This window comes from Rhinolophus sinicus, chromosome 1 (genome assembly GCF_057876585.1).
Source record: "Rhinolophus sinicus isolate RSI-liver-muscle chromosome 1, RSI-T2T, whole genome shotgun sequence".
In the NCBI taxonomy this organism is placed as follows: Eukaryota; Metazoa; Chordata; class Mammalia; order Chiroptera; family Rhinolophidae; genus Rhinolophus; species Rhinolophus sinicus.
In genome coordinates this window covers 58,344,255-58,368,842 of record NC_142501.1, presented here as the reverse complement: position 1 = coordinate 58,368,842, position 24,588 = coordinate 58,344,255, and the positions used below count along the sequence as shown (strand labels likewise).

General features: G+C 41.0%; 1 protein-coding gene across 28 annotated transcripts in view; it reads left to right on the top strand.

The window, feature by feature from the left end:
- The window catches only part of R3HDM2 (R3H domain containing 2), a 135,374-nt gene that overhangs the window by 81,556 nt on the left and 29,230 nt on the right, over positions 1-24,588 (top strand). For 10 of the 28 annotated variants that reach the window (XM_074325518.2, XM_074325514.2, XM_074325515.2 and 7 more), the window contains 10 exons: positions 11,533-11,732; positions 14,330-14,353; positions 16,060-16,101; positions 18,008-18,094; positions 18,606-18,732; positions 19,603-19,681; positions 20,335-20,394; positions 20,874-21,014; positions 21,449-21,557; positions 24,288-24,383. In XM_074325518.2, the coding sequence (XP_074181619.1) occupies positions 11,568-11,732; positions 14,330-14,353; positions 16,060-16,101; positions 18,008-18,094; positions 18,606-18,732; positions 19,603-19,681; positions 20,335-20,394; positions 20,874-21,014; positions 21,449-21,557; positions 24,288-24,383 (930 nt within the window). In that variant the 5' untranslated portion in view covers positions 11,533-11,567. The remainder of the gene's footprint in view (positions 1-11,532; positions 11,733-14,329; positions 14,354-16,059; positions 16,102-18,007; positions 18,095-18,605; positions 18,733-19,602; positions 19,682-20,334; positions 20,395-20,873; positions 21,015-21,448; positions 21,558-24,287; positions 24,384-24,588) is intronic. The other 18 variants (XM_074325537.2, XM_074325528.2, XM_074325534.2 and 15 more) reach the window with 4 other exon arrangements.

Sequence of the window (24,588 nt, the reverse complement as noted above, 5' to 3'; positions counted from 1 at the left end):
CGGTGGGTCTTGTTCTCGTCTCCAAAGCTCCCATGTTTAGCTATTTGAAGGATTAAAAGAGAATCAAGAGGTCCATGAGTTTGTTCCCCTCTTTGGAGCTATTCGAGCCTCTATGAGTGAGATGTGAACTTTTCATTTTGCCATTGCCTTTTGTCTCAGAGGAAAACAAACCAGCAAACTTCAGATTCATCTATTAAGCAACGAGGAGCAAAAAGTCTGTTCGTTATTTGATTGAGTAACTTTTTGTGGGGGAGGCCTTAAGGAAGTAGGATAGGAAGTATTTGGATTTGTAATTTTAGTTGTAACCAGAGAGAGGCTCACTGAGGTGGCATTTGAGTCAAGATCTGAAGAGACAGTCCATAGGCCATGCTGTTGTCTGAGAGAGCATCCCAGCAGAAGGAACAGTAAAAGCAGTCACCCTAACGTGGCTTTAGAACACGGAGGAGTCAGTGTGAGTGGAACTGTGTGGGTGGGGGGAAGAATAAGAGAGAGGGTTAGAGGGCAAACTAGAGGTCATGTTAAGGACTTTGGCTTTTGCTCTGAGTGAGATGGGGAGCAGCTGGAGGATTTTGCGCAAAGGTGTAATATAATCTGAAATGTTTTTCCACAATTCTGGCTGCTCTGTTTAAGAAATACTGTAGCGGAGTGAGATTGGAAGCAGGAGACCAGTTAGAAGGCTATTGCAATCATTCAGCCAAAAGAGATGGCAGCTTAGACCAGGGTGGTGGCAGTACACGTGTGGGAAGTCATCAGATTAGGATATATTTTGAAATTAGAGTCAACAGGATTTTCTCCCTGATCATTTAGATCTTCATTTTACTCTTCTGTAAAGAAAGGAATGATAATATCTACCTGTAAAATGTCTTACTGTACATACAACAGAGTGAGTGATCAGTGATAAACATTCTAGAAGTGAGGCCTCCTTAGGATCTGAGCCATCAAACATTGTTCTTTAAATACCTTACTTAAACAATTTACTCACTATAACATCCTTGCTACCTCTGTACTCTGGAGATTGAATGTTCTTTATTTTGATGGTTGCTGCCCCTAACTCGTCCTATGATGATGCTCAGCCTTTTCCTTGCAGCAGAGGTAGTATTAGAGAACAGGCTGATGCTCTTAGATCCTCCATAAAAATGACAATTTTCCCTCACTTTACCTCTTCCCTCACACGTACATATAAGCTCAGGGTTTTGCTGCAGGATTCCTTGCTTATAGGAATTGAGGAATTGTTTGTTATTTTCATCATTATTCCTACTATACTGTGTGTGTATGTGTGCTTTTAACATATATGTACAGCAAAACCTAAATAGTACCTTGAACAAAACAAAAAATGTATTTTTCTCTCACATTCAGAAAATTCAGAGATAGTCCAATCTGGGCTGGTCTAGTCAAGACCCAAGTTTCTTCTATCGATTGCCACCCTCTCTATAGTTTTCAATCCTAGTATCATCTCACAGTCCCATACGGTTGCTGAAGCACCAGCCTTTACTTCTACATTCAAGCCAGCAGGAATTAGGGATGAGTAAAGTAAAGAAGGGCTGCCCACTTCCTTTAAGGATACTTCATAGAAGGTGTATTTACTACTTGTATTACTTTCCTAGAGCTGCCATAACAAATTACCACAGACTGGAATGATGATTCTTAAAGGTTTCCGGTTCCTTCATGTGAAATTAGATTGTTCCTATCTCATTTCTCTGACCAGTCTCACACTCAATTTTAGATTTTGAGATTCTTTTAATACTAAATTATTGACTTAGGTGTTCTCTTCACCTAACAGGTGGAGGCATTGACCTCTAAGGTCATCACCATAGGACAGTATGGACTTAGTGGCCCGGCATTTAAGTTAGCAATAGAAGGCATCCTGAAATGCCATCAACAGTAGGTAAACTGTGATTTTTTTTTTCTTTTCTTTTCTTTTCCAGAGTGTTTTGCCTGAGTTGAGTTGGGGGCAGTTTTACCAGGGCATGGAAAAAGAGAGTGTGAACTTTCAAGGTGCTTTCCATCCCTAAGATTCTGGGTTATTTTCTACCTAGTGGCATTACCATGATAAAGCTAGAGAAAATGGAAGCAGCAGAGGGAAAAGCCCCACTGCTGCTCTTTGAAAGAAGAGTAAATATGATTTGTTCTGTTTTACTCGAGGAAGTAAAATGGGCATTTTGGGCCAAGAATGTAGAGAAGCCAATAAAAAACTATAATGAAGCCCAACTAACACTACAGTCCATTGATCAAAGCACCTGCAGTTCTCATTTCAGGGCAAGTACAGCCATAACAGATATTGAACAAAGAAAAAGGGTACATGTCTAGAACATTTTAATCTCGTTTCTCTCTTTACTTTGCCTAAGGAATTGCTCTGGACATCAGCCAACTCCTGTGGCCTTCCTTACACACCAGTGAATCCTTTTGCATTTATAGAGCAGAATGATTTTCTCACGCTTTCTTGATTTAGAAAATTAGCATTGTTTTTATTTTTATTGGCCTGGTACTAATGAAACCTATGACAGCTGAATTCTGAAGTCTTTAAAGGACTTGGTAACTGTCACATAACTATAGCTTTACATGTTCCATGAGTGCTTTACATTCTCTTTCTTTGAAGAGAGGGGAGTGTTGAGCCCATATCTCTCATTCATAGCTTAGCAGAGCCTTTTTTCCTGCCCCTCACCCAAGGGTTAATGAGCCATTTACCTCTTTAGGGTGCAGTTATCATACTGTTTTGGTTTTTTGTCCTTTGTTTGGGCGTTGTAGTGGAAAGAACATGGGATTTTGGAATCAAGAAGACCTGGGTTTGAATTCTGCCTCCTTATACATGTACTGTATGGCCCTGCACAATTCACTTAGTATTTCTGAGTGTTAGTATTTCATTTATAAAATGGGAGATAATATTTTATACCTTGAGAAGATCAAATAAAATACTCTCTATAAACTAAAAAATTTAAAGTCACAAGGAATAGCCCAGATTGAGTGAAAAGATGGGAGAGTTTACAAACTCAATTTTTTTTTTAAGTTTTATTTATTTTAAGTGTGTTTTTCCAGGACCCATCAGCTCTGAGTCAAGTAGTTGTTTCAGTCTAGTTGTGGAGGGCGCAGCTCACAGTGGCCCACAGGGGGCTCAAACCAGCAACCTTGTTGTTAAGAGCACCGTGCTCTAACCAACTGAGCTAACCAGATGCCTCTACAAACCTAATTTTTGAACCCCAAAATATGTCCACCACTGACATTCTCCAAAGAGAGGCTTTAGATCTAGGCACCCCTCCCATCTCACACTTCACACCAAAGAATGTTCCTGAATGTCCACCTTGGGAACTTTGGCTTTGGGATCCGACACAGCTAGTTTGGAATCCTGCCCTTGCCTCTCTTGTTAATACTTAACTTGGGAAAGTTATTTAATTCCTCTGAGCTTTGATTTCTTCATCTTAAAAATTCTGTAACAAAGAGTTTTGTTAGGATTAAATAATGTAGAGAAACAATCATCAAAGTCATAGAAAAAATGTAGACTTTAGAATTAGTATCAGAGTTCTGTTACCTGGTTCTGTCACTTACTGGCGGGGCAACCTTGGGCAAGTTGCTTAACTACTCGAAGTGGATATGAGTTGAAGTGCATAAAGAACCAGGTTCATAATCTTGTTCAAAAACATTAGTGCTTTTTTTCCCTCCTAACTCCTATGTCAAAGAGTGTAAGAATAGGCTTGTTACGCATTAGCACCTAAACAATTTTGTTTTTAACCTTCCATTTTGACCTTATGGATAGTTCTTTCCTGCTGTCTTGACTCCTGAAGGCATTTTTCTCCCCCCTGTGTGTTTAAATAACATACAATAAATTCCACAGACCTTAATTTAAACGTTCAGTTAAAAAGTTTTCATAAATGGTAGTATACAGCCATGTAACCACTACCCCAAACAAGATAGAATGTTTCTATCACTCCTGAAGGATTTCTTATGTCTTTCCAATGAATATTTTAGCCCCACACCTTAAGCAACCACTTTCTGGTTTAAAGCATTGTAGGCTAGTTTTGTCTGCTCTTGAACTTCATATAATGGATTTATAGAATATGTATTTTTTGGAGGGAGATGATCTTTCTTTTATTTACCATAATAGTTTTGAGATCAGCCATGTTTTTGGTTATGTCAGTATATACCCAGCAGAATCCCCTCATGTCTCACTGATGATGATATAGTCACTTGTTCTTTTCCAAACCTGTCACAAAAAGGAAACAGAATCACGACAATTGATCTAGCTAATTAATATTCACCTCCTAAGGCTCAGGGATTTTGTCACGTTCTCTGATCATGTGTCCACAGAGGAAGGCAAACACCAAAAGTTGGTTCTTTTTTTATTTTTTTTTAATGATTTTCTCTTTGATTAGTTATTGCAAGCAGTGCTTTACTTTTTTTTTTTTTTTAAAGATTTTATTGGGGAAGGGGAACAGGACTTTATTGGGGAACAGTGTGTACTTCCAGGCCTTTTTTCCAAGTCAAGTTGTTGTCCTTTCAGTCTTAGCTGTGGAGGGTGCCATTCAGCTTCAGGTTGTCCTTTCAGTCTTAGTTGTGGAGGGCGCAGCTCAGCTCCAGGTCCAGTTGCCATTTCTAGTTGCAGGGGGCACAGCCCACCATCCCTTGTGGGAGTCGAACCGGCAACCTTGTGGTTGAGAGGATGCACTCCAACCAACTGAGCCTTTCGGGAGCTCAGCGGCAGCTCATCTCAAGGTGCCGTGTTCAATCTTAGTTGCAGGGGGTGCTGCCCACCATCCCTTGCAGGACTCGAGGAGTTGAATTGGCACCCTTGTGGTTGAGAGCCCACTGGCCCATGTGGGAATTGAACCGGCAGCCTTCGGAGTTAGGAGCATGGAGCTCTAACCGCGTGAGCCACCGGGCCGGCCCAGTTCGTTCTTTTTTATTGTTGAATAGTATTCTGTTATATGAATATACCACAATTTGTTTTTCCATTCTCCTGAGTCCCTAGATTTTAAACAATTTTTAAAATATGGGTACCAATTGGAAATAATTTACTCTTGATATACTAATTAGTAAAAGACTAGAAATTCTACAGGGATTTTGCCACAGGGTAAGTCAGAATTTTTAGCCTCTAGCTATTATCTTCTTGCTTGCAGTCTCTACTTGGCCATGGATTAAAAGGGAGAAAATGAAACTGTCCTGTTTCTGAGTGTCCTCTATATAATACATTCTTTTTGGCCCAATGCCTAGAAAGTTGTTTATAGAGTTGATGGAAGGATATATAATCTCGCTGTGCTCTGGGAGGTACTTACCTTGGCAGTCAAAAAATTTATGGGGAATATGCAGTATTCTTCCTGAAAATTGCCAAATCTTGGCTCCCAAGCATCGTCCTCTGTATCATCTTATTTCCTCACTCGGTCTCCTTGCCCCTCACTTCTGACAGTCCTCTGTGCAGCTTTGAGCCCACTCAGTGTCCTCAGGAGACATTCTGCCGGAACACTGTGCAGTTTGTCCGGATGACATGTACCGTGCGCAAGCAGGTGGTAGGGAAGCAGACATCTAGGCTCTCCTGGGGCTTAATGTCTTGGCTTTGTTCTAGTCACATTACATAGGAAATAGTTCCTCTCCTCTTCTACCACCAAAAAACCTCCCAAGCCCTTCATTTCCTCTCTATACCAAGTAAAGTGTGAAGAGTGGAAATTCTGTCTCTGCCTTTTAATCCTTTTGTACTGGCTTTAGTCTCGCTTTTTAAGCCTTTTATTTTTTTTTCAAGTAAGTAAATTGTCTTGTCCCTTAGCTGCAACTTTTGCTTTTGTTTTGGCCCAGAAAAATTTGTTTCCAGGAATCCTTAAGCCCCAGGAGTAAGGAGAGCCTTCTGCATAGGATTTCAGGGCTGGAAATGACTGTCGTTAAAAGTTATTTTGGAGAACAAAGGAGTGCCTCAGCTCAAGAAAGATCTTCTGATGGATTTTGAGCTCAGTGTGTCTTCGGATGGACCTTGACTCTGGAATAGAAACACTGACCCCTCATTACTAGCCTTTGTTAACTTGAGGACAGCATCTTTTGTCCTAGAAGCAAAATGGTGAGGAGACTTAAGACCATGTGATGTGAAGACCTGACTTAAGAAGCTGGGAATGTTTAGAAAAGGGAAGTAAAATAAAGTTGTCTTCTATAAGCGACTGACATGGAAGCGAGATTAAGCTTGTTCTTTTATAACTTGCACAGAGAACTAACCTGGGGCCAGTGGGAGGAAATAACAGGAAGGTGAGTTTTGCCTCTTTATAATTTCCACCCCCAAAAAAGATATCTGGAGGTAAAGATTTTCCCTTTACTAGAGGTATACAACCAGGGTCAGGATAACCTTTTTTCAGAGTTACTGATGATTCAAGAACCTGACTGGGGAAGATTATAGATGCAGAAGGATGGAGCTGAATGAAAAATCTTTTCAGTACCCTTCCAATTATGATTCCATGATTCCTTTGTATCTTTGGTAGACTTCATTTTGTCGCCTGGTCTTTGACCACCTGTCCCCTTGGTTAGAGGCAGTATTGCATAAAGGTTAAGAAAGCAAGGGCAAGGGCCAAATTTCCAGGTACTGAGTCCTAATGCTGCTGTGTACCAGTTGTGTGGTCTTAAGCAAATTATTTAACTTCTCTGTGTCTCAGTTTACTTATCTATAAAGTAGTGATGATGATAATATGTATCTCACAGGGTTGTTGTAAGATGAAATGAGATACATAGAGCATTTTAGGGTAGTGCCTGGCACAATGTAAGCACTCAAAAAATGTAGTTGATTATTAACGTCTCTCTCCCTGTCAGTTACTTCTACCTAACAGAGCTGGCCTTCTCTGCCTGGTCCAGATACTCCTCCTCTTAACATACTCACGATGCTTTTGGCTAAAAGGAACTGTAAACTCAACTCAGAATTGCTTAAATGATAAGAGGATTTATGACCTCACATCAAGAGCTAGGGGGACCCAGGTTGACTAATTCAGGGCATACCACAGCATCTAGGATCCAGCTTCCTCTCCCTGCTCTGCCGTCCTCCACGTGTTGGGAGATTGTGGCCATAGTCCCTGCAGGAATACTCTGCACACAAGAGCACCTTCATCAGAAGATAACCACCATTTATTTTTCCAGTGGCTTTTTAAAAAATATAAATACAGGGGTGGATGGGTGGCTCAGTTGGTTAGAGTGCGAGCTCTGGGCAATGGGGCTGCCGGTTCAATTCCCACATGGGCCAGTGAACCTGCGCCCTCCGCAACTAGAATGAAGTCAATGAGCTGCCACTCAGCTCCCAGGTGGCCAGATGGCTCTGTTGGAGCGCGGGCTCTCAACCACAGGTCTCAACAACAACAAGGTTGCCGGTTTGACTCCCCCAAGGGATGGTGGGCTGTGCCCCCTGTAACTAACAAGTGACTGGAACTAGAGCTGAGCTGCGCCCTCCACAGCTAAGATTGAAAGGACAACAACTTGACTTGAATGGAGCTGATGAGTCCTGGGAAAAACACACACACACACACACAAAAGTCCTGGAAATACACACTGTTCCCCAATAAAAGTCCTGTTCCCTCCCCCCCCCAAAAAAAAAAAAAATATATATATATATAAATACAGTAGGAAGCTGCCTTTGAAGCCACTCATCCAGCAAAGTCCTCTCATGTCTCACTATTGACAAGTCACCTGTCCCTTTCCAAACCAGTCACTAAAAGGAAACAATTACCCCAATTTGTCTAGCTAATTAAGATCCACCTCCTAGGTCTCAGGAATATGTTCACTTTCTCTGAGCAAGTGTCCTTAGAGGAAGGTAGACACCAGAAGCATTTCTGAGCTAGATTGATGAATGGGGAAGAACGGGGAGATTCGAGTAGGCAGCCAGTGTAGTGCCCTACTGTACCCGTTCCTCTGCTGCTTCCTTTTCCCTCAGAGTAAGAATTGCTTTGTTTTACACAGCTCTTCAAGAGGCCAGTGATCTCAGTGGCGAAGACTGTCAAAATTCTTGAAAATGGGTGCATTAATCACTGTTTTTAATGGCCATCTTTAAGAAAGCTCAAGTTTTTCTGATTCTCAGTGAATGAATTAAACCATGTGGCTTCTTAAAACTTGAGTTGGAATATGTGACCCTATTCCACAGGTAGCTGTTACGAAAGATCATTTTTTTGTTTGTTTGGTTTTTTCCTTAGTGCTTTGTCTGAGAAACAGTATTTGGACACCATGAATTAGTCCAGGTGTACAGATAGTTGAAACTTTTCTGGCCCACATGTGAAGAAGAACTGCAAAGTTGTCATTCTGATTTGAAGAAATATACCTATTTCATAATTGAGGCCCATCCTGGAAAAAGAAACAACCAGCTGCTTTATATTTTTCCATATCACCCTCTCTCGTTTTTGTGTGTGTTTTTTTTTTCAGGTTTACTGAGCTATAATTGACACACAGCTCTGTATAAGTTCAAGGTGTATCACATAATGATTTGACATACATTTATTATGAAATGATTACCACAATAAGTTTAGTTAACATCCATCTCCTCATATATGTATATGTTACCAAAAAAAATTTTTTTCCTTGTAATGAGGACTTTTAAGATCTACTCTCTTAGCAACTTTCAAATATGCTATACAGCAATGTTAGCTATAGTCTTCATGCTGTACATTATATCCCCAGTATTTCCTTATCTTATAACTGGAAGTTTGTACCTTTTGACCACCTTCATCCAATTCCCCCCCACCCCTCAGTTTCTCTTTCTGACAGAGAAATCTATTTGAGGCTATTTAAGTCTAAATAAAAATATTAAAGGTCTATCATATGGTAAAAAATAAAATTAATTTTGTGTGACTCTAAGGCAGATTTAGGATCAAGATTTAAATAGTTTATAGCTTTTTATAGGGAGCAACTATATAACAGTTAAGACTGCTTTAAGAAATAGTGAAATGAGGCATGCGGTCCCCTCTCAGGAAGTTACAGAAAGGAGCTCCTCTTTGGGGATGTGGTGGGCGATTACTTGAGGTCATATCTAAGAACTCTTCCAATTCTCATTATTGATGTTTCTCTGCTAAGAGATATGGAGAAGGCATGTGCTGAGTTTTACTATATTTCAAACTTAAGAGAATGGTGGCTTGATTTACCCATGGGGGAAAAATAAATACATATATATATATATATAGTTCTTATGTATAGTCAATGATCCATAAAGCTCTTTAGGTTATAATTCTTTATAGAAGCCTCTAGGTACTGAATCAATTAATTAAAAAATAGAATATCAACCATTTTCTTTTGTAGTCAGTTTCCTCCAGTACTTCTCAACTTTACATTCAGCTGTAGGACTATGATTGTGTGAATGACTCCCTGGCCTTCTTCCCCCCCCCTCCCCCGCCTCCCCTTTAAAGGGAGTTTATCTAGCCCAGTGCAAACAAAGTCTCCAGGCAGCTGCTCAAGAGCTGTCACTAGGTGAACAAAGCAATGATCTTTCAGACTATCTGACTTTGCCAGGATGAGGTTACCTGTGCTGCTTCTTTTTTTTATTATTAAAAGATTTCATTGGGGAAGGGGAATAGGACTTTATTGGGAAACAGTGTATATTTCCAGGACTTTATTGGGGAACAGTGTGTTTTTTCCCCAGGACCCGTCAGTTCCAAGTCAAGTTGTCCTTTCAATCTTAGTTGCAGAGGGCGCAGCTCAGCTCCAAGTCCAGTTGCTGTTTTCAATTTAGTTATGGGGAGCGCAGCCCACCATCCCATGTGGGAGTCGAACAGGCAGCCTTGTAGTAGAGAGCACATGCTCCAACCAACTGAGCCATCCAGCTGCCTCTCAGCAGCTCAGCTCAAGGTGCTGTGTTCAATCTTAGTTGCAGGGGGCGCAGCCCACCATCCCATGCAGGAGTCGAACTGGCAACCTTGTTGTTGAGAGCTTGCAGCTCTAACCAACTGAGCCAGCCGGCTGCTCAGTAGCTCAGCTGCAGTCAGTGAGCTGCGGCAGTTCGGCAGTTCGTTGTCTTCACTCTAGTTGCAAAAGCCGCAGCTCACTGGCCCATGTGGGAATTGAACCTGCAACCCTGTTGCTCAGAGCTCCTGCTCTAACCAACTGAGCTATCCAGCCACCCTACCTGTGCTTAATAGTCTTCTGGATCTTTAACCTTCAAACTAATTTGAAGGAGGAAAAAATGTCTGGTGTGACGATTTTCTTGAAGCACTGCTGTTTGTTTGTCTAGCTCCTTTCTAGGGCCACAAGGAATAGACATGACTTCTGGGAGGGTTTTCCGTCTTATCTTTTTAAAGGAGGGAAAGTATTCAGGATTGAAATACAACCTTTAACCATGTTGGAGCTAAGGATGTTTGACTTCAACGGTTGCTTGAGGACATGAATCTATGTATAGAACATCAACTTTTGTTTGAGTGTGTGCTTGGAGAACTGTGTTGACTTCATTACAGGATTTCCCAGGTAGCAATAGTAAGTGATAAAGAGCTAGCCACCCCTGCACTACAGATGCTCTGTGTCTTTGGGAGGCAGGAGAGTGACTGAACCCAAATAGTGAATAGCGAAACAAAGACTCTCTTCCTCCAGGGAGAGACCCAGTCTTTCTGAAGGACAGATCACTATAGAGTTCTTTTCTTCCTTTTTTTTTTCAAAAAAAACCAAAACTTTTATTTATTTTAAGTGTATTTTTCCAGGACCCATCAGCTCCAAGTCAAGTCATTGTTTCAATCTAGTTGTGGAGGGCGCAGCTCACAGTGGCCCATGTGGGGATCGAACAGGCAACCTTGTTAAGAGCACTGCGTCTAACCAGATAAGCTAACAGGCCGCCCCCTCTTCCTTTTTCAGCTTGTTGAAAATAAAGGAAAGAATTTAAGATTCTGTAACCATGGTTTGATTTTGCTGCTTTTTGATGGGGGAGAAGCTTGAAGTTGGTAACAGTGTTGTGTTTTGTGGCAGCTGTGGCTCTTCTCCCTTGGGAAAGGAGAATGGTCGTCTGGTAGTGAATGGAGCTTTATAATATGTTTTTCTTCTTTCAGGAGAGAGTTTAGTGAGTTAACTTTTTGGAGTGGTCAAGCTGAAAATGTGAGCAAATTTCTGTAGGGAACAAAGGAGGGCAAATAAAGTGCCAAGAGGATTCATACTATATTGCTTTAGAACTGAATCCTGGTGAATCTCAAAATAATTATGCTGAGTAAAAGAATCCTGGTAATGTATGATGAAAGCTCTGGAAAATACAAACTAATCTGTAGTGACAGAAAGCAAATCAGTGGTTGACTGGAGAAGGTGGGGAGGGGAGGAAGGGCTTACAAAGGAGCAGGGTGATGAATATACTTACTGTTCGCTTGTGGTGATGGTTTCACAGGTGTGTGCATGTTTCATAACTCATCAAATTGTGCATTTTAAATATATGCAGTTTATTGTATGTCAGTGTGACCTCAATAATCCTTTTTTAAAACGGAAAATAAACAGCCAGGGGCAGCATTTGTCAAAAGACCCTTCTCTGGGTTACAGGGAGGCTGCTGAAGACTTGTATGTGAAATACAAGTCTTGTATGTGTGTTAAGTAAGGATACACACCTCCTATTCAATGCATTTGATGTTTCTTTAGGAGTCCATAGAGGCTGCTGTATTCTATTGAAGAAGATGTCTAACAGTAACACTACTCAAGAGACCCTGGAAATAATGAAAGAGTCAGAAAAAAAACTGGTAGAAGAATCTGTAAACAAAAACAAGTTTATATCTAAGACTCAAAGTAAGGAAGAAATTGAGAAAGAGTGTGAAGATACCAGTTTGCGTCAGGAAACCCAGGTAAGGATTAGAAGTACAACATGTGCACACTCTGTAGATCTGAACAGAAATGTGATTATAGGTGGTATTGGGGATCTATAGGAAGCCAGTCACTTGTCCAAACACTTGATTCTCCCTAAAATCCCAACTTTGGCTCTCAAGAAATGTCTCCTGCCCATTTTGTCATAGATGCCACAATGGAGTCTAAAGAAGACAGTGAAATACCTAATCCATTTGGACCTGAGTTACACTACTGTTTGCTACATTTTGAGATTTTTTAGTTATCAAAAAATATATACAAACACATATTTAACAAGTCATAATGTGACTAATACAATAAACTCTTAAAACTAGAGCTGCCTGGCTTTACATACAGTGTTAAATTCATATCCTGGTTGTGATAAAGCAGTCAGCATTTTCTGGGTCAGAAATAGTCTTTGAACATGCCACTTGGTAAATGTGAGTGAGAGGAATTTCACTCTTTGGTTGCCATGTTGTTTTCCATCCAAATTCATACTGCAGTGCAGCTATGATGGCAGGAGATGATGGCCAGCTGAGCTTCCTCCAGGGCTCCTCTTTGGTCCCCAGCCAGCCCGGACTCTCAGCCTCCTCTCGCCTACCTGTTCCCGTCCTTCTCTTCTTCTGTGGTCACTGCCGGTTTCCTCTGGTATCCAAACCCACATTACACAAATCTTTTCCTTCATGCCCAGGGGTGAGACCAGTCTTTATGATATGCTTAGGAGATAGACTGTTAACTCCAGTAAATTAGTTTAAAAAGCAGTAGCAACAACATTTTGGAAGTTCTGGAAACTTGAAGCATAATTTCTCTTGACAACCCAATATACCTAGGCCTTGTCTTTTTTTAAAGGTAAAAAAAACAACAACATAAAGGGATGAATTAAATCAGACAACTTTTGAAATATTTTGTTCTCTAGCTGCCTGCTTTTCTGTCTTTCCTCTTAATAATTTGCCAGATCTCTGTCCTGGCTGCTTTTCTTTCCATTATCCTTTGTATGAGTTATCATTCCCTGCCCATCCTTCCAGAGTTTCCAGCCTCCGCTGATACTAGTAGTGAATTTAAATCCTGAAGACAGATAACTTATGTTTAATTATGTGTTGTCACGTTACATGGAAGATATAATTAAATGAACTTTTGGGTCCAAGTTACTCAGTTTTCAGGAGACTATTTTTATTTTAAGTGGTGTTCTGAACTCCTGTTGTGTGTACTTCTTGATGACAGGCGGAGAAGCAAGGATGTCTATAGGTTTTACATGTCTTGTGGACACTCGCTTGCTTGAAGAATGTCTTCATCCAGATGTACAAATAGATTGTGTGGGAGGTTGTTGAGGGAAACCTGCCTCCCCTCTGACTCCTTTTGCTGCTGCGAGATCAGGGAGAGCTGCTGCTGCTCCTACAAAGTCTTCAGTCCTTTTGGCCACCCTTGGCAAGCCCTCTCCGCTCTACCTTTTCCCAATAGATCATGTGCCCCTTCAACAGCACTAAACATTCTGTTACTTCTACCTTCCCCCTGACTCACACTCCGGAAGTCTCCCCAAGAATCTTACTGACGCTGTCAAGGGAGCGCCTGTGATGAGTTGGAACTGGGAAGTTTGCAGAAGGGGACTTGCATTACTTGTTCTGTGTGAGACATATCCTTGGAATCAGCAGTTGGAACTCAGAACAGCTTTTGCATGGAAGTGATGCTAGAAAAGGCAGGTTCTAAGATTCAGTTTAGAATGGGCAAGCCCTGACTTAACACATACTGAACTTAGGTGGGTCCTTTAAATAACCAGCTGGGTATAGCGTCCTAGCTGAGCTTTCTGCCTTTAATGTAATCCCTTCTGATTCATCTACCGTACTGCTTTAGAAAGATGGTTTTGAAGTAAAGATGTGATGTTAATTCTCAAATTTTGTGTATGTCTTATTGCCCTAGGCTAAGTCCCAGATTTGTCAGCATGGCATATTGTGACCTAGTCCCTTACCTGCTGGTCATCTGCGTCTGGCGTCCTTTGCTTCAGCATTATGTGATTCCTGGGTCCCTGTTATAAATAGGGACCGAAAAGTTTGGGGCAAGCATGCTTTTGTACATGCTTTCTCTGCCTAGAATGTCCTCCTTGGTGTTCTTTCTCTGGCCGCCTTCACTCTGACAACTGCTTTTCTCCCCCACTGGCATCTAATAACCTGCTTATTCTTTAAAACTCAATCCAGATGTGTCTTTCTCCAGGAAGCCTTCCTTGACAACCATACTCACTCACTGCAGGTGTACATCGTGTAATTCTTCAATTAATGCCTGTCTCCTTCACAGAACTATAAGCTCCATGAGGCCCAGGACTCAGTCAGTTTGGATTTACCACTGTATTAGGTTGGTGCAAAAGTAATTGCAGTTTAAAAGGTTAAAAATAATTTCAAAAACCGCAATTACTTTTGCACCAACCTAATATCTGTAACGCCCAACACAATTCCTTGCAAGCACTCAATATTTGTGAACATATGAGTTTGGAATTGCTGGGTCTGAGTTAGACACTTGTGTGTGTGCTCCGATAGCACTCCATGAGTGCCTCTGTAATGCACTTAATGTACTGTATTGTAATTGTCTGTTTGTCTGTCTTCTCCAACAGGATTATGAGTTCCTTTTTGACAAGGTTTGTGTCTTTTATCTATGTATCTTCCAGTAGTTAGCATGGTGTCTGGTACACATTAGGCTTTCAATATATGTTTGACTATTAAATGAACACTATCCATTCTGGGATATAAGCAGATTCATACATACATACATTGCTTATAGCGTTATAAGTTTATATAACCTCTTTGAAGGGCAATTTGGTAATACTTTATAAAATTTTAGTGGACTACAGATATACTTTATTTGTAGATACACTCAGTGTTATGGTCCTTGAAACACTGTTTATACTAGCAAGAGATCAGAAACATCCAAAGTGATGCAATTTAAGAGACTGATAAAATAAGTTATGGTACAGCCACATAGTGGAATACCATTAAGAAAAACAGTAGATCTTCTGTAGCATGATATCCATGAAAAAAAGTTTAAAAGCAAGGTTCAGAGCAGTGTGTACAGTATACTTCTATTTGGTTAAAAAACAAAACAAAACACCTGTGTGTACACATGTATAGTAAGCTTATATATGCATAAAAGATCTCTGGAAAGGTTACAGGAAATTCAGTACTAGTTGAGGGAACCAGGTAGCTGGGGGACACAGGCCCACACTATACTTGTTGAATGTTTGTGCCATGTGTGTATTACTATATATTTGAAAAAATAGTGACAAAATACTGCTTCATATTCCTGGACTATGGCTTTTCCTTTACTGTAATTGATCTCTCCACTGACCAGACCACCATCATTTCTTATTCTTTCCATCCACCTTCCCAGTTCTCCATGTTGCATTTTAGTAGTTTTGTTTGGTAACTAGGGAAGAGGACAAAGGAAAGGGGAATCTTCACCCACCCACCCAGGACCACCCTAGTACTGTGTCTGTCTTGTTCCCCCAGCTACCCACCCGCCTCAGTTCTCTCCGTACCCCGGGGCAGTGAGTTCCATGCCACACACCTCAGAGACCTAAGGACCTCACCCATACCTCTTCCCAGAAGCCCCCATTTTGACTTCTCAGCTGTTCAGAAACCTCATTAATTAATTAGTTGTTCCTTCCCTCATCCCACCTCAAGCCCTCATGCTTATCTTCCTCAGCTTCTACCCTGCTCCTTACCCACTCTCCTTATCCTCCTTTTGTTATGGAGTTCTTGACCATATCTTCCATTCTCCCTTCTTTTTATCCTGTTGCATCTTATATCCGTAACCCAGACAGTCTGTAAGAGCCACCAGCAGGAACTTAGAACTGGGAGAATTCTCATAGAAGTGGGAGGGAGGCAATTGGCAAGAAGAGTCTTTATTTCATTTCTGCAGCTAGAGGGACAGGTGTTTTGAATATCTCAAATTGGAACTCTGAATGCATTGTCCTATAAAGATGTTATTATAAGTGACAGTTAGGGGTCATATTTCATGTCCACAAGCATCTTAATCAAGGGAGGATTCGTGGTTTATCCAAAAGTAATTTTTATCAATCTGTGAAATACGACAACAGTCAGTATCTTCCTAAGGAATTCTTTATCTCTATAGTGAGTGGTGATTTGTCTGTAGGTGGCCTGTAATGCCTTCCGTGTCATAGTTGCTTGAGTTGCAGCACGGGAATAACCACACCAAGTGGGCCTCATCATAGTTTAGCTGTTGTAATGGTTTTACAGTTAGTGCTTTTTCTTTATAAACTTGTATGCTTTTAACTTAAGTGTTGATTTCCCCCACCTTTAATGTTTTCTAATCCCCTTCTAACAGAGGCGGACATCCAACCATGGTCATGCCAGGAAAAGAGCCAAGGTGAGAGCCCTTTCTCTATAGCTACTTTTCTGGTGCTATTAGTAATATGTTTCACAAATGGACTTATCACTAACATCTAGTTTCTTTGGATTATATATAGGCAAACTTTTTTGCCTACACTTTGTACCCTAATTACGAACGTGCATTTACAGACACAGAGACATGCACGCACACATTTCCTGTTGGAAGGTCTGGTTTTATTTTCCTCCAGTATCTCTAGTTCAGTCACAGTCTATTTCAGATACCTGAAAGGATACCCAGCCAGAGCCTCCCACAAGCCTGAGCAAATTGGTACTGGTTCTGCTGCAGTGCCAGTTTCTGTGCTCAGCTCTGGCTTCTCTAGGAGAAAGGCTGCTGTGAGTCTTTTCCCCCCTGACATTTTTTTTCCACGTGAATTTTTTTTTTAGGATAAATCCTGCTCCATTAGTAGAAATGACTCAACATTTTAGACATCCTAAAAATATAGCCATTTTTAAAGATGTTTTACTTTTTAGGTTGGGGCAGGAAGGAAGACTTCGTTTTTAATCATTGTTTGATAAAATTAGCACATCACATTATTTTGAGCAGTGTTATCAGGGAAGAATATATGTGTTAGTATGTGATAGCTTATTAATTTTAGTTGGGGAACAGTAACATATTAAACTTTTCTTACAGTGGGAGGAATTATCACCAGAATTAATAATTAAGGGTATCTACCCTTTTCCCCCAGAAAAATAATGGCAGAATTTGGGAGTGACCCAGCCATATGTAACTTGGGTTTGAAGATGACCACGATGTATGGTCATTTGGTTCTGTGTTTTGCCTTACATGGCATAATCCACAGTGATGGGCTTGACATTCAAGTTCAGAGGGTATTCACTGCTGCGTGACTTCCTATCAAACTTTTTGAGTTAATTAAGACCATTATCTCCATTTTATAGGTGAGGAAACTCGGGCTTATAGAGAGTGAGTGAGTTTGACAGAGGACGTTTTATTAGTGAGTGGCAGAACTCGGCTTAAAGTCAGTTCTTCAGACTTGCAAGTTCGTTTTACTATACTACACTACCTAGAACACACGTACCATCATTTGTGCTTTTGTATTCACTGTAAACCTTGATTTTATTATAATATCTCTCAGTAAATGTTAGGTTTACTGAGGTAGGTAGATTTCTAATAAGTCACTACAATTTTTGACTTTGGGGATCCCTAGGAGAGCAGTGATTTGCAAAGTGGATTTCAGATCTTTTGGGGATTCTCCAGCCAGCAGAAGTAAACCAAGTGGATTCACTTTTTATCACATTGATTCCCAATTGTTAGAAAGTTTTCTGTCTTTCTCATTTTTCTTAGACACTACTTTCCGTCCCTTGCCATCTCAGGTTTAGAGTCATTTATTGTCTGCTCTATGTTAGGTGCTGTTTATGATACATATGTTTACATACTTTATATCATCTAATTCTCACAACAGCCCTTTAAGTATTTTTATTCCAGTTTTATTGAGGAAAAACAGACCCAGAGAGGTCAAGTAATTTGCTCAGGGTCTCATAGCTCATAAGCACAAAACCAGGAGTTGAAGCTAGGGCTTCTGGGTCTTAAATCCAGTGTCTTTCTATCAGCTCTGCTGCTATGTATTCTCAGTAAACTTCTGAGTCTGAAATTGGAGCACTGGGCTAGAGAGAGAAGAGAGCTAAGTGAAATGGTTTTCCCATCATCTGTCGAATGTAGCCATTTTGTTTTTATATGTCTACTGTTATAAGCAGGAGAATTATCTTTCAAGTGAATCAGGAACTGGCAAGCACGACATGTTTTTAAAAAACCCTATTTAATGGAAGCAGCAACTAACAGAGCCAAAGAAGATGCCTGTCATTCAGCCAAAAGCTTTCTGAATGTCCACTGAGGGAATATATATGTGTTATTTGTTTTTTCTCAGTCTAATTCCAAGCTGAAGTTGGTACGCAGCCTGGCAGTGTGTGAGGAGTCCTCTGTCCCATTTGCTGATGGGTCATTAGAAACCCAGGTAGGTCCTCTATAAGAGTTTGGCAGTTGTTTGGTAAACTGTAGTATAGCAACCACTGCATCAACATTAGTCTTGGAAGTCAGGATAGAAGAAGCTTCAAAACAAGCCATTACAGTGAATCATGACATGGGCGAGAGCTTGAAGTATATAGGTCTTCACACCTCGACCACACACGATGATGCAGGCAAGGAGATCCCAGGGCTGGATCTTGTTTTCCCACCCACACCCTTTTCCCTCTGGTGGTTAGAACCATTTCCATCCAATCCCTACACCAAGAACAAGCCCTGTAACTTGAGCTCTCCGTATAGTAGGCTGTAATTATTGGCAGAAAAGGCTTGGCCTCTACCCTTTTAGTAGAACAAAAGCTAAAACAATTTAATTAACAAAATACTCTCTTCTGTGAGAGAATTCTACCACCCCAAGATCTATCTTCTTTGAGATTTCAAGGGGGCTACAGGAAAGTTGAATCCTTTTTTCCCTTTGATTATATTTCTCTTTACCCTTGTCCAAGGATATCATTCAGTTGCACATCAGCTGCCCCTCTGACAAAGAGGAAGAAAAATCCACAAAGGATGTCTCTGAAAAGGAAGACAAGGACAAAAACAAAGAAAAGGTCCCGAGGAAGATGCTGTCTAGAGGTGAGGACTCCTCCTTTCTCTTGCGTCTTAGGGCCTGGCTCTCCGTTTGTCTTGACGCCTGGCACCTGCTTGCCTAACGGGCCCCACAGTTCAGTGTCCTGCTGACTTCATCATTGCTTAGGAAGGTCCCTGACTAGGTTGTTTTCTTGGCTGCTTTATCCAGCCTGTCTTAGGGGTTCACGTGCCACAGAGACCTATTCCATTAACATTGGTGCTACCCATAGGAGGACATTGCAGCCAATTTTTATTTTATTTTTGCTCTAGAATAAACAGTGACGTGGATCATCACTGGTTACAGCTCCTCGAGGTAGCATTTATATGTTGGTTTGGGGATGCTTGGAGTCTTTTTTTTTTTTAACAATGCAGATTTGTATATTATTATTAAGCTCTCTTTGGTTTTAAATTCTTGGGTGGAAGGCAAAAAGAGATGATCCCTAAAAATGATAGCTGAGAGGGAATAGGCAACCTTGGGATTAAAATTTTATAAATAAATATAAATAATCAACATTTGAGCATCTTTGCTGAGATTTTGGAAAACTCAGCCCTGACTATCCTTACGTGGAATCTCTTTTCCTGAATTAGAATAAAACCAGCTTTGTTTGGTCAGGGCATTCAGCAGACACTTAACTGATGGTGATACTGATACAACACTGGGACCCAGGGTCTGCCTTCTATAATTGTAATGAGAAATTGGGGGGAGGGGTGGTGGCAAATCAAAATCATTCTGGTTTTTAAGCTAAAACCCCTGAAGTTTGATTCTCCTTTCCTATTCTCATCTCTCCTGATCAGGTTGTGGGCTTCTGCTTGGGATTAGGTGTCATGCAAGGTAGTTTCATTTGTTTTTAATTTCTTTTGTTGTGGTGGTTCTAGACTCCAGCCAAGAATATACGGACTCCACTGGAATTGACCTACATGAATTTCTTGTAAATACACTGAAAAAGAACCCAAGGTAATAACATGATTTGATGGAAGGGGGCAAGGGGCCAGCGGCCAGAAAGATACCCAAGGGGCCAAGTAGCTTCTCAGAATTTTTCCATTAGAATCTAGGCTGCCCATTCCCGAACACCATTTCTCTCCAGTACAGTTTTATGTGCTGGGAGGGATTCAGAATACCCTGATATTAAGGTTTCTGCTTTCAGAAGAGTTGAGAAAAATTCTGTGGAAGAATGCAAAGACAAAGAAATCTGAAGGCTTGGGACTATAATTAAAATCACAGAAGAACAAATAATTGATTTGTACATAAGCTAAATCATAATTGATTAAAAATTCTATAAATAACCCGATGGACTATAGAATAATGAACAGATACATAAGTATAAAGTATGTGTTTACAGGTATATGACTGCCAACAGAATTAGGTTTCCGATAAGGAAAACAAAGTACATAGTTAGGAGGATCTGCAAAATGAAAAGTTGATTTCTTTTTTAAAGTAACATAAAACAGGTCAGTGAGGCTCAACAGTCACTGCATTTTGGTCCATTTGGGATTTGGATCTTTCTCCCCTCAGCTTCTGTAGTGAGCAGGTTGTGTTTTTAATTCTTGCTTTGAATGTCTATGGGAGGCTGCTTTTTGTTTTGTTTTGTCTTAATCTTTTCTAAACAGGGACAGAATGATGCTGTTAAAATTAGAACAGGAGATTCTGGAGTTTATTAATGACAACAAGTAAGTTACTTGAATGAAATACACATTTAGAGATGGGAGGGGCACCGGGAAGAAATTTAGGTACAATTTTAGGATATCCCTCTTTCATCTTTCCCTTAAAGGAATTACTCACTGGGAACCAAAAAGAGTTGGGGAGAAGTAATCAGAATGGATTAAAAAGTATATGTGTGAAAACCAAGTGAGGTTTTTTAAGTTATTGCATAGACTTCAGTTGCAAGGAATTTATACATTTTCAGCAACTAGCCCCTGGCCCATATTTCATTATTCTTAAATATCCCCCTTTTTCTTTGTAGAAAATCATCCAGTTGGGTGAGACCTAGGACTTAATGGGAAAGATATTTATTCCCATTGAGTAAATATCTTTCTTATAATGTGTCTGCTTCTCCTAAGAAAGTCCCCACTTTAGACACTTTTAAGAAAAATTACGGTTGGTTATTATTTGTCCTTATTTTACTTTTCCCCCCTGGATTTCCCTTCAGTAACCAGTTCAAGAAGTTCCCTCAGATGACCTCATATCACCGGATGCTATTACACCGGGTAGCAGCCTATTTCGGGATGGACCACAATGTTGATCAAACTGGAAAAGCTGTCATCATCAACAAAACCAGTAACACAAGAATGTAAGCGAGGAAACCACAGATTGGGAGGACTTTCCTGGGATAGCCTCTGGGCTAGAAGAGGAAGACTGTAGGGTTCAAGATGTCTCTTTCTGGGGAGGGACCAGAGTGGGGGGTGGGGGGCTGTATTATCAATTCCTGCTCTTGGTGAGGCCTTGGAGATAAATCCTAGAGGCACTGTTGTTCTGTGAAGACTGGCACCTGGCCTCTCCACCTTACCGATAGGACAGGTATAACTTCGGAGAAGACAAGTTGTAGATATATAAAGAACAGTCCCTGAGGATTTCATTAAAACCTTCATGTGACTTTTTGGACGGCTAACTCCAGAAATCCCCTGAGAGGGAGTTGGGGAACTTAGGAGAGCTGTACGAGGAGGTCTGCTTCCTAACAAAGGGTGTTTTTCCTGCCTTCCTTCCGCATTTCTCTCCCAATTCCAGCCCTGAACAGAGGTTCTCGGAACATATAAAGGATGAGAAGAATACAGAATTTCAGCAGAGATTCATTCTCAAGAGGGATGATGCCAGTATGGACCGAGATGATAACCAGGTGAAGAGTGGAAAGGGGTGGGCACATAGCAAGGTTGCAGTAAGAGAAACTGGGAGGGCAGAAGGATTTTTATGGGATGCAGTGTGGAATTTGATAGTGTGCGAAAATATGTTGAGCTATACCAAGTTGGCTTTGGCTTCCTGCTGAGGACTGACTACGCTTGTTGAGCTGAATGCCGCCCTCTTAGCCCCAGAGAGACATGGTGCTGAGGTTTGCTGGGTTTTCTCATTGGTCCTGGAACTCCCGGGTTCTGCCACTGACTTCTGACTCCAGGTTATTTTGGGACAAAGCAAGGTCCCTCCCTGCTTCAGCCTTGATCCAGCTGATAGCTTCATTCTTTTTTTCTTTAATAGTTAGGGATTTCTTTGGGAACCACCCAAAGCTACTTTTTCCCACTTCCACTCTTAACCTAGCTCAGGGCTAGCCTTGAACAGGCAAAGTTGTGATCTGATTTACCCACATATAAAGGTGTTTCTGATCCCATTCTGCAAACTCCTTACTCTTTTCCCAATTCCTTCCACCAAGGTGAGTGAGTTAATTTGACTTTTGATGCTGGGAACCTCAAACAGTATCCCCTTTTTGATCCACTCCTGTGGGAATAAGAAGTGAACAAATCTGCCCCATCCTTTCATTTATGGGCTCGTTGTTGCCCTGACTTCAAGCTCGCCCTTCCGATAGTGAGTGATTATTTGGGGGTTAGTTTTCCTAGCCACATACAGGGATTGGATTAGCCTGCTTCTACTTGGCCTCTAAAGGAGGTTAGGTGGAGAACCAGGATTAAAGTTTGAATAGCATGATTGGGTAGAGCCAATATGAGTCTTGCTAATTAATAATAACTATGATAATATCTTACGTCTAGAGTCAAAATTAGTTTTCTTGAGGTATTGTATGGTTTTGAGACTAGGACTTTTCCTGGTTGCTACTTGAGTATTTGAGGGAGTCCTTTAGAGAAAAGCGCCATTATTTGTTGTGGACAAACACACTGGGTCTGATTGAAAAAAATGAAACATACAAAAAGACAAAATTTAAAAAACAAGAAAGAGCCTTTCCATCCTGATGCCCTTCTCTCCATTTTCCCAAAACCCTTTTTCTGTGGATCAGGAATTACTCAGGCCTAGAGGCATATTGAGACGGAGTGGAATCTGTCTGTACTGTGAACTTTTCACCTCTCAGCTTCAGGCTTGATCCATACTAGGTTAGGCTCTATGCACTTTTTTGTCTGTGATGTTAATAACAAACACAGTATTGCTATCTTGTTGAGTGTTTTCCCTGAACTAGACTCTGTTCCTAACACATTGTATACATTATCTCTTTTAATCCTCTTCGTAGCCCAATGTAGATGGGGGTTATTAGCCCCACTTTAAATGTAAGAACACTGAGGCTAAGAGATGTTAAGTTATGAAGTGACATTACTCAGAGGTGGCAGAGCTGTGCTCCCGTCTGACCTCAAAGCCCATAATGCTCTTCTCTGCCACTGTTTTATCAGTGCTAGGGGCTGAGGACAATATAGCACGTGACGGTCCTGTGTCTTCTCGGAATGGGATTTGTAAAAGGACATTTTGTAGAATTTAGGTTCTTAAGGCTAGTGAGAACTAAATCTAGTCAAAAGTTGATACTCCTGAAGTTGTGCCTCCCTCTGGAGATTGGTGAAGCTCGGTAAGATCAGCCTAGAGCAGTAGTCTCCTTGGTTGCTTCATCTGAAGCTTTCAAAGCCTCTCAATTGAAGGTCAGAATCTTATAACTGTTGACATTCATCTGATGGGTTACCTCCCTCAGAGCTCATTGCCTTCAAGAGCAGAATGAAAAAGGACACTGTAACACCCTCCCCGAGACAGTGCTCACAACTGACAGACCAAGAGAGTGAAGGACAGTGTTGGGGGTTGGGTGGTAAACTAGCCAGAGGCGGTGGGTGATCTGCTCAGTCATCCCCGCTAGTCACCTCACTATGTTTCTCAGGGCATGGAAGGTTCTCTGTCCTCCATTTCCTTCTTTTCCATTTCTATCGCCCTCTCTGTCCCCTCCTTCCCCTGTATCTATTTGTCTGTTCCTTTCTCTGTCCATCCTTTCTACTCTCCTTTCCTTTCTCTCTTCCTCTTTGTGTTGCTCTGTTCTTCTTCTCTTTCTGTAATTTGTCTTTCTCTCCCTCCAGGAGCTATAGATAAGAAAAGATTCTTAAGCCTTGAGTTTAGCTTCGCCCTTGGGATTTCCTTTCCAAGGCCTTCTTTGCTGAGCTGTGTGTGACTTGGGTCTTCAAATCATGACATTAGTAACTGAAGAAGGGACAACGTCAGGTGCTAGAGCTGTAAAACTCTTCTCTACATTCAGCTCTGCTAAATACCTGTTTCTTTGCCTTCTAGCTTCCTCCTATCCCTAGCTTTCCCTCCAAAGCAATGTTGTTTATTCCCTCAGCTATTCTCTTGATCCTTACTGGCTGGAAAGTACCTGGTTACGATAAGGAAGCAACCCAATCCTTATAAGTAGTTGTTCTTGATACTCTGGGGGTGGGGGTGGGGAGATGGAGAGGCCCCAACCATCCAGAAAATCTGATCTCCCAAACTGCATGGTCAGATGTACCCAGTAAAACCTGTCCAACACTGGAAATTTTATTTCTTTTTTTTCCATTTTTTTGATGGCAACTATAAACTCTCCCGGTTTCTCTTCCTTGCTGGTGTGCAGTGAACTTGCAGTACGAGGAGAACTTAACTAGCTTAATTCTGCTCATCGATCTAGATCAGAGTTCCATTGCAGGATGGAAGGAGGAGCAAGTCAATAGAAGAGAGAGAGGAGGAATATCAAAGGGTCCGAGAGAGAATATTTGCCCGAGAGGTAAGTGTAGCTTCTGAGAGTTGTCAGCCCATAGCCTTTAGCTCTTAATCTTTGGAACTGTAAATGGAAATGAACCCTCCATAAATGTTTTGTTGTTGTTGTTTTTTAACCAAAATCAGCCAGCCCCAGATTTGCTCTCTAAAATTCTAAAATTAAATGTGGCTTATTGGGAAGCTGCACATTTTTATTTGTATTATTTTTAATA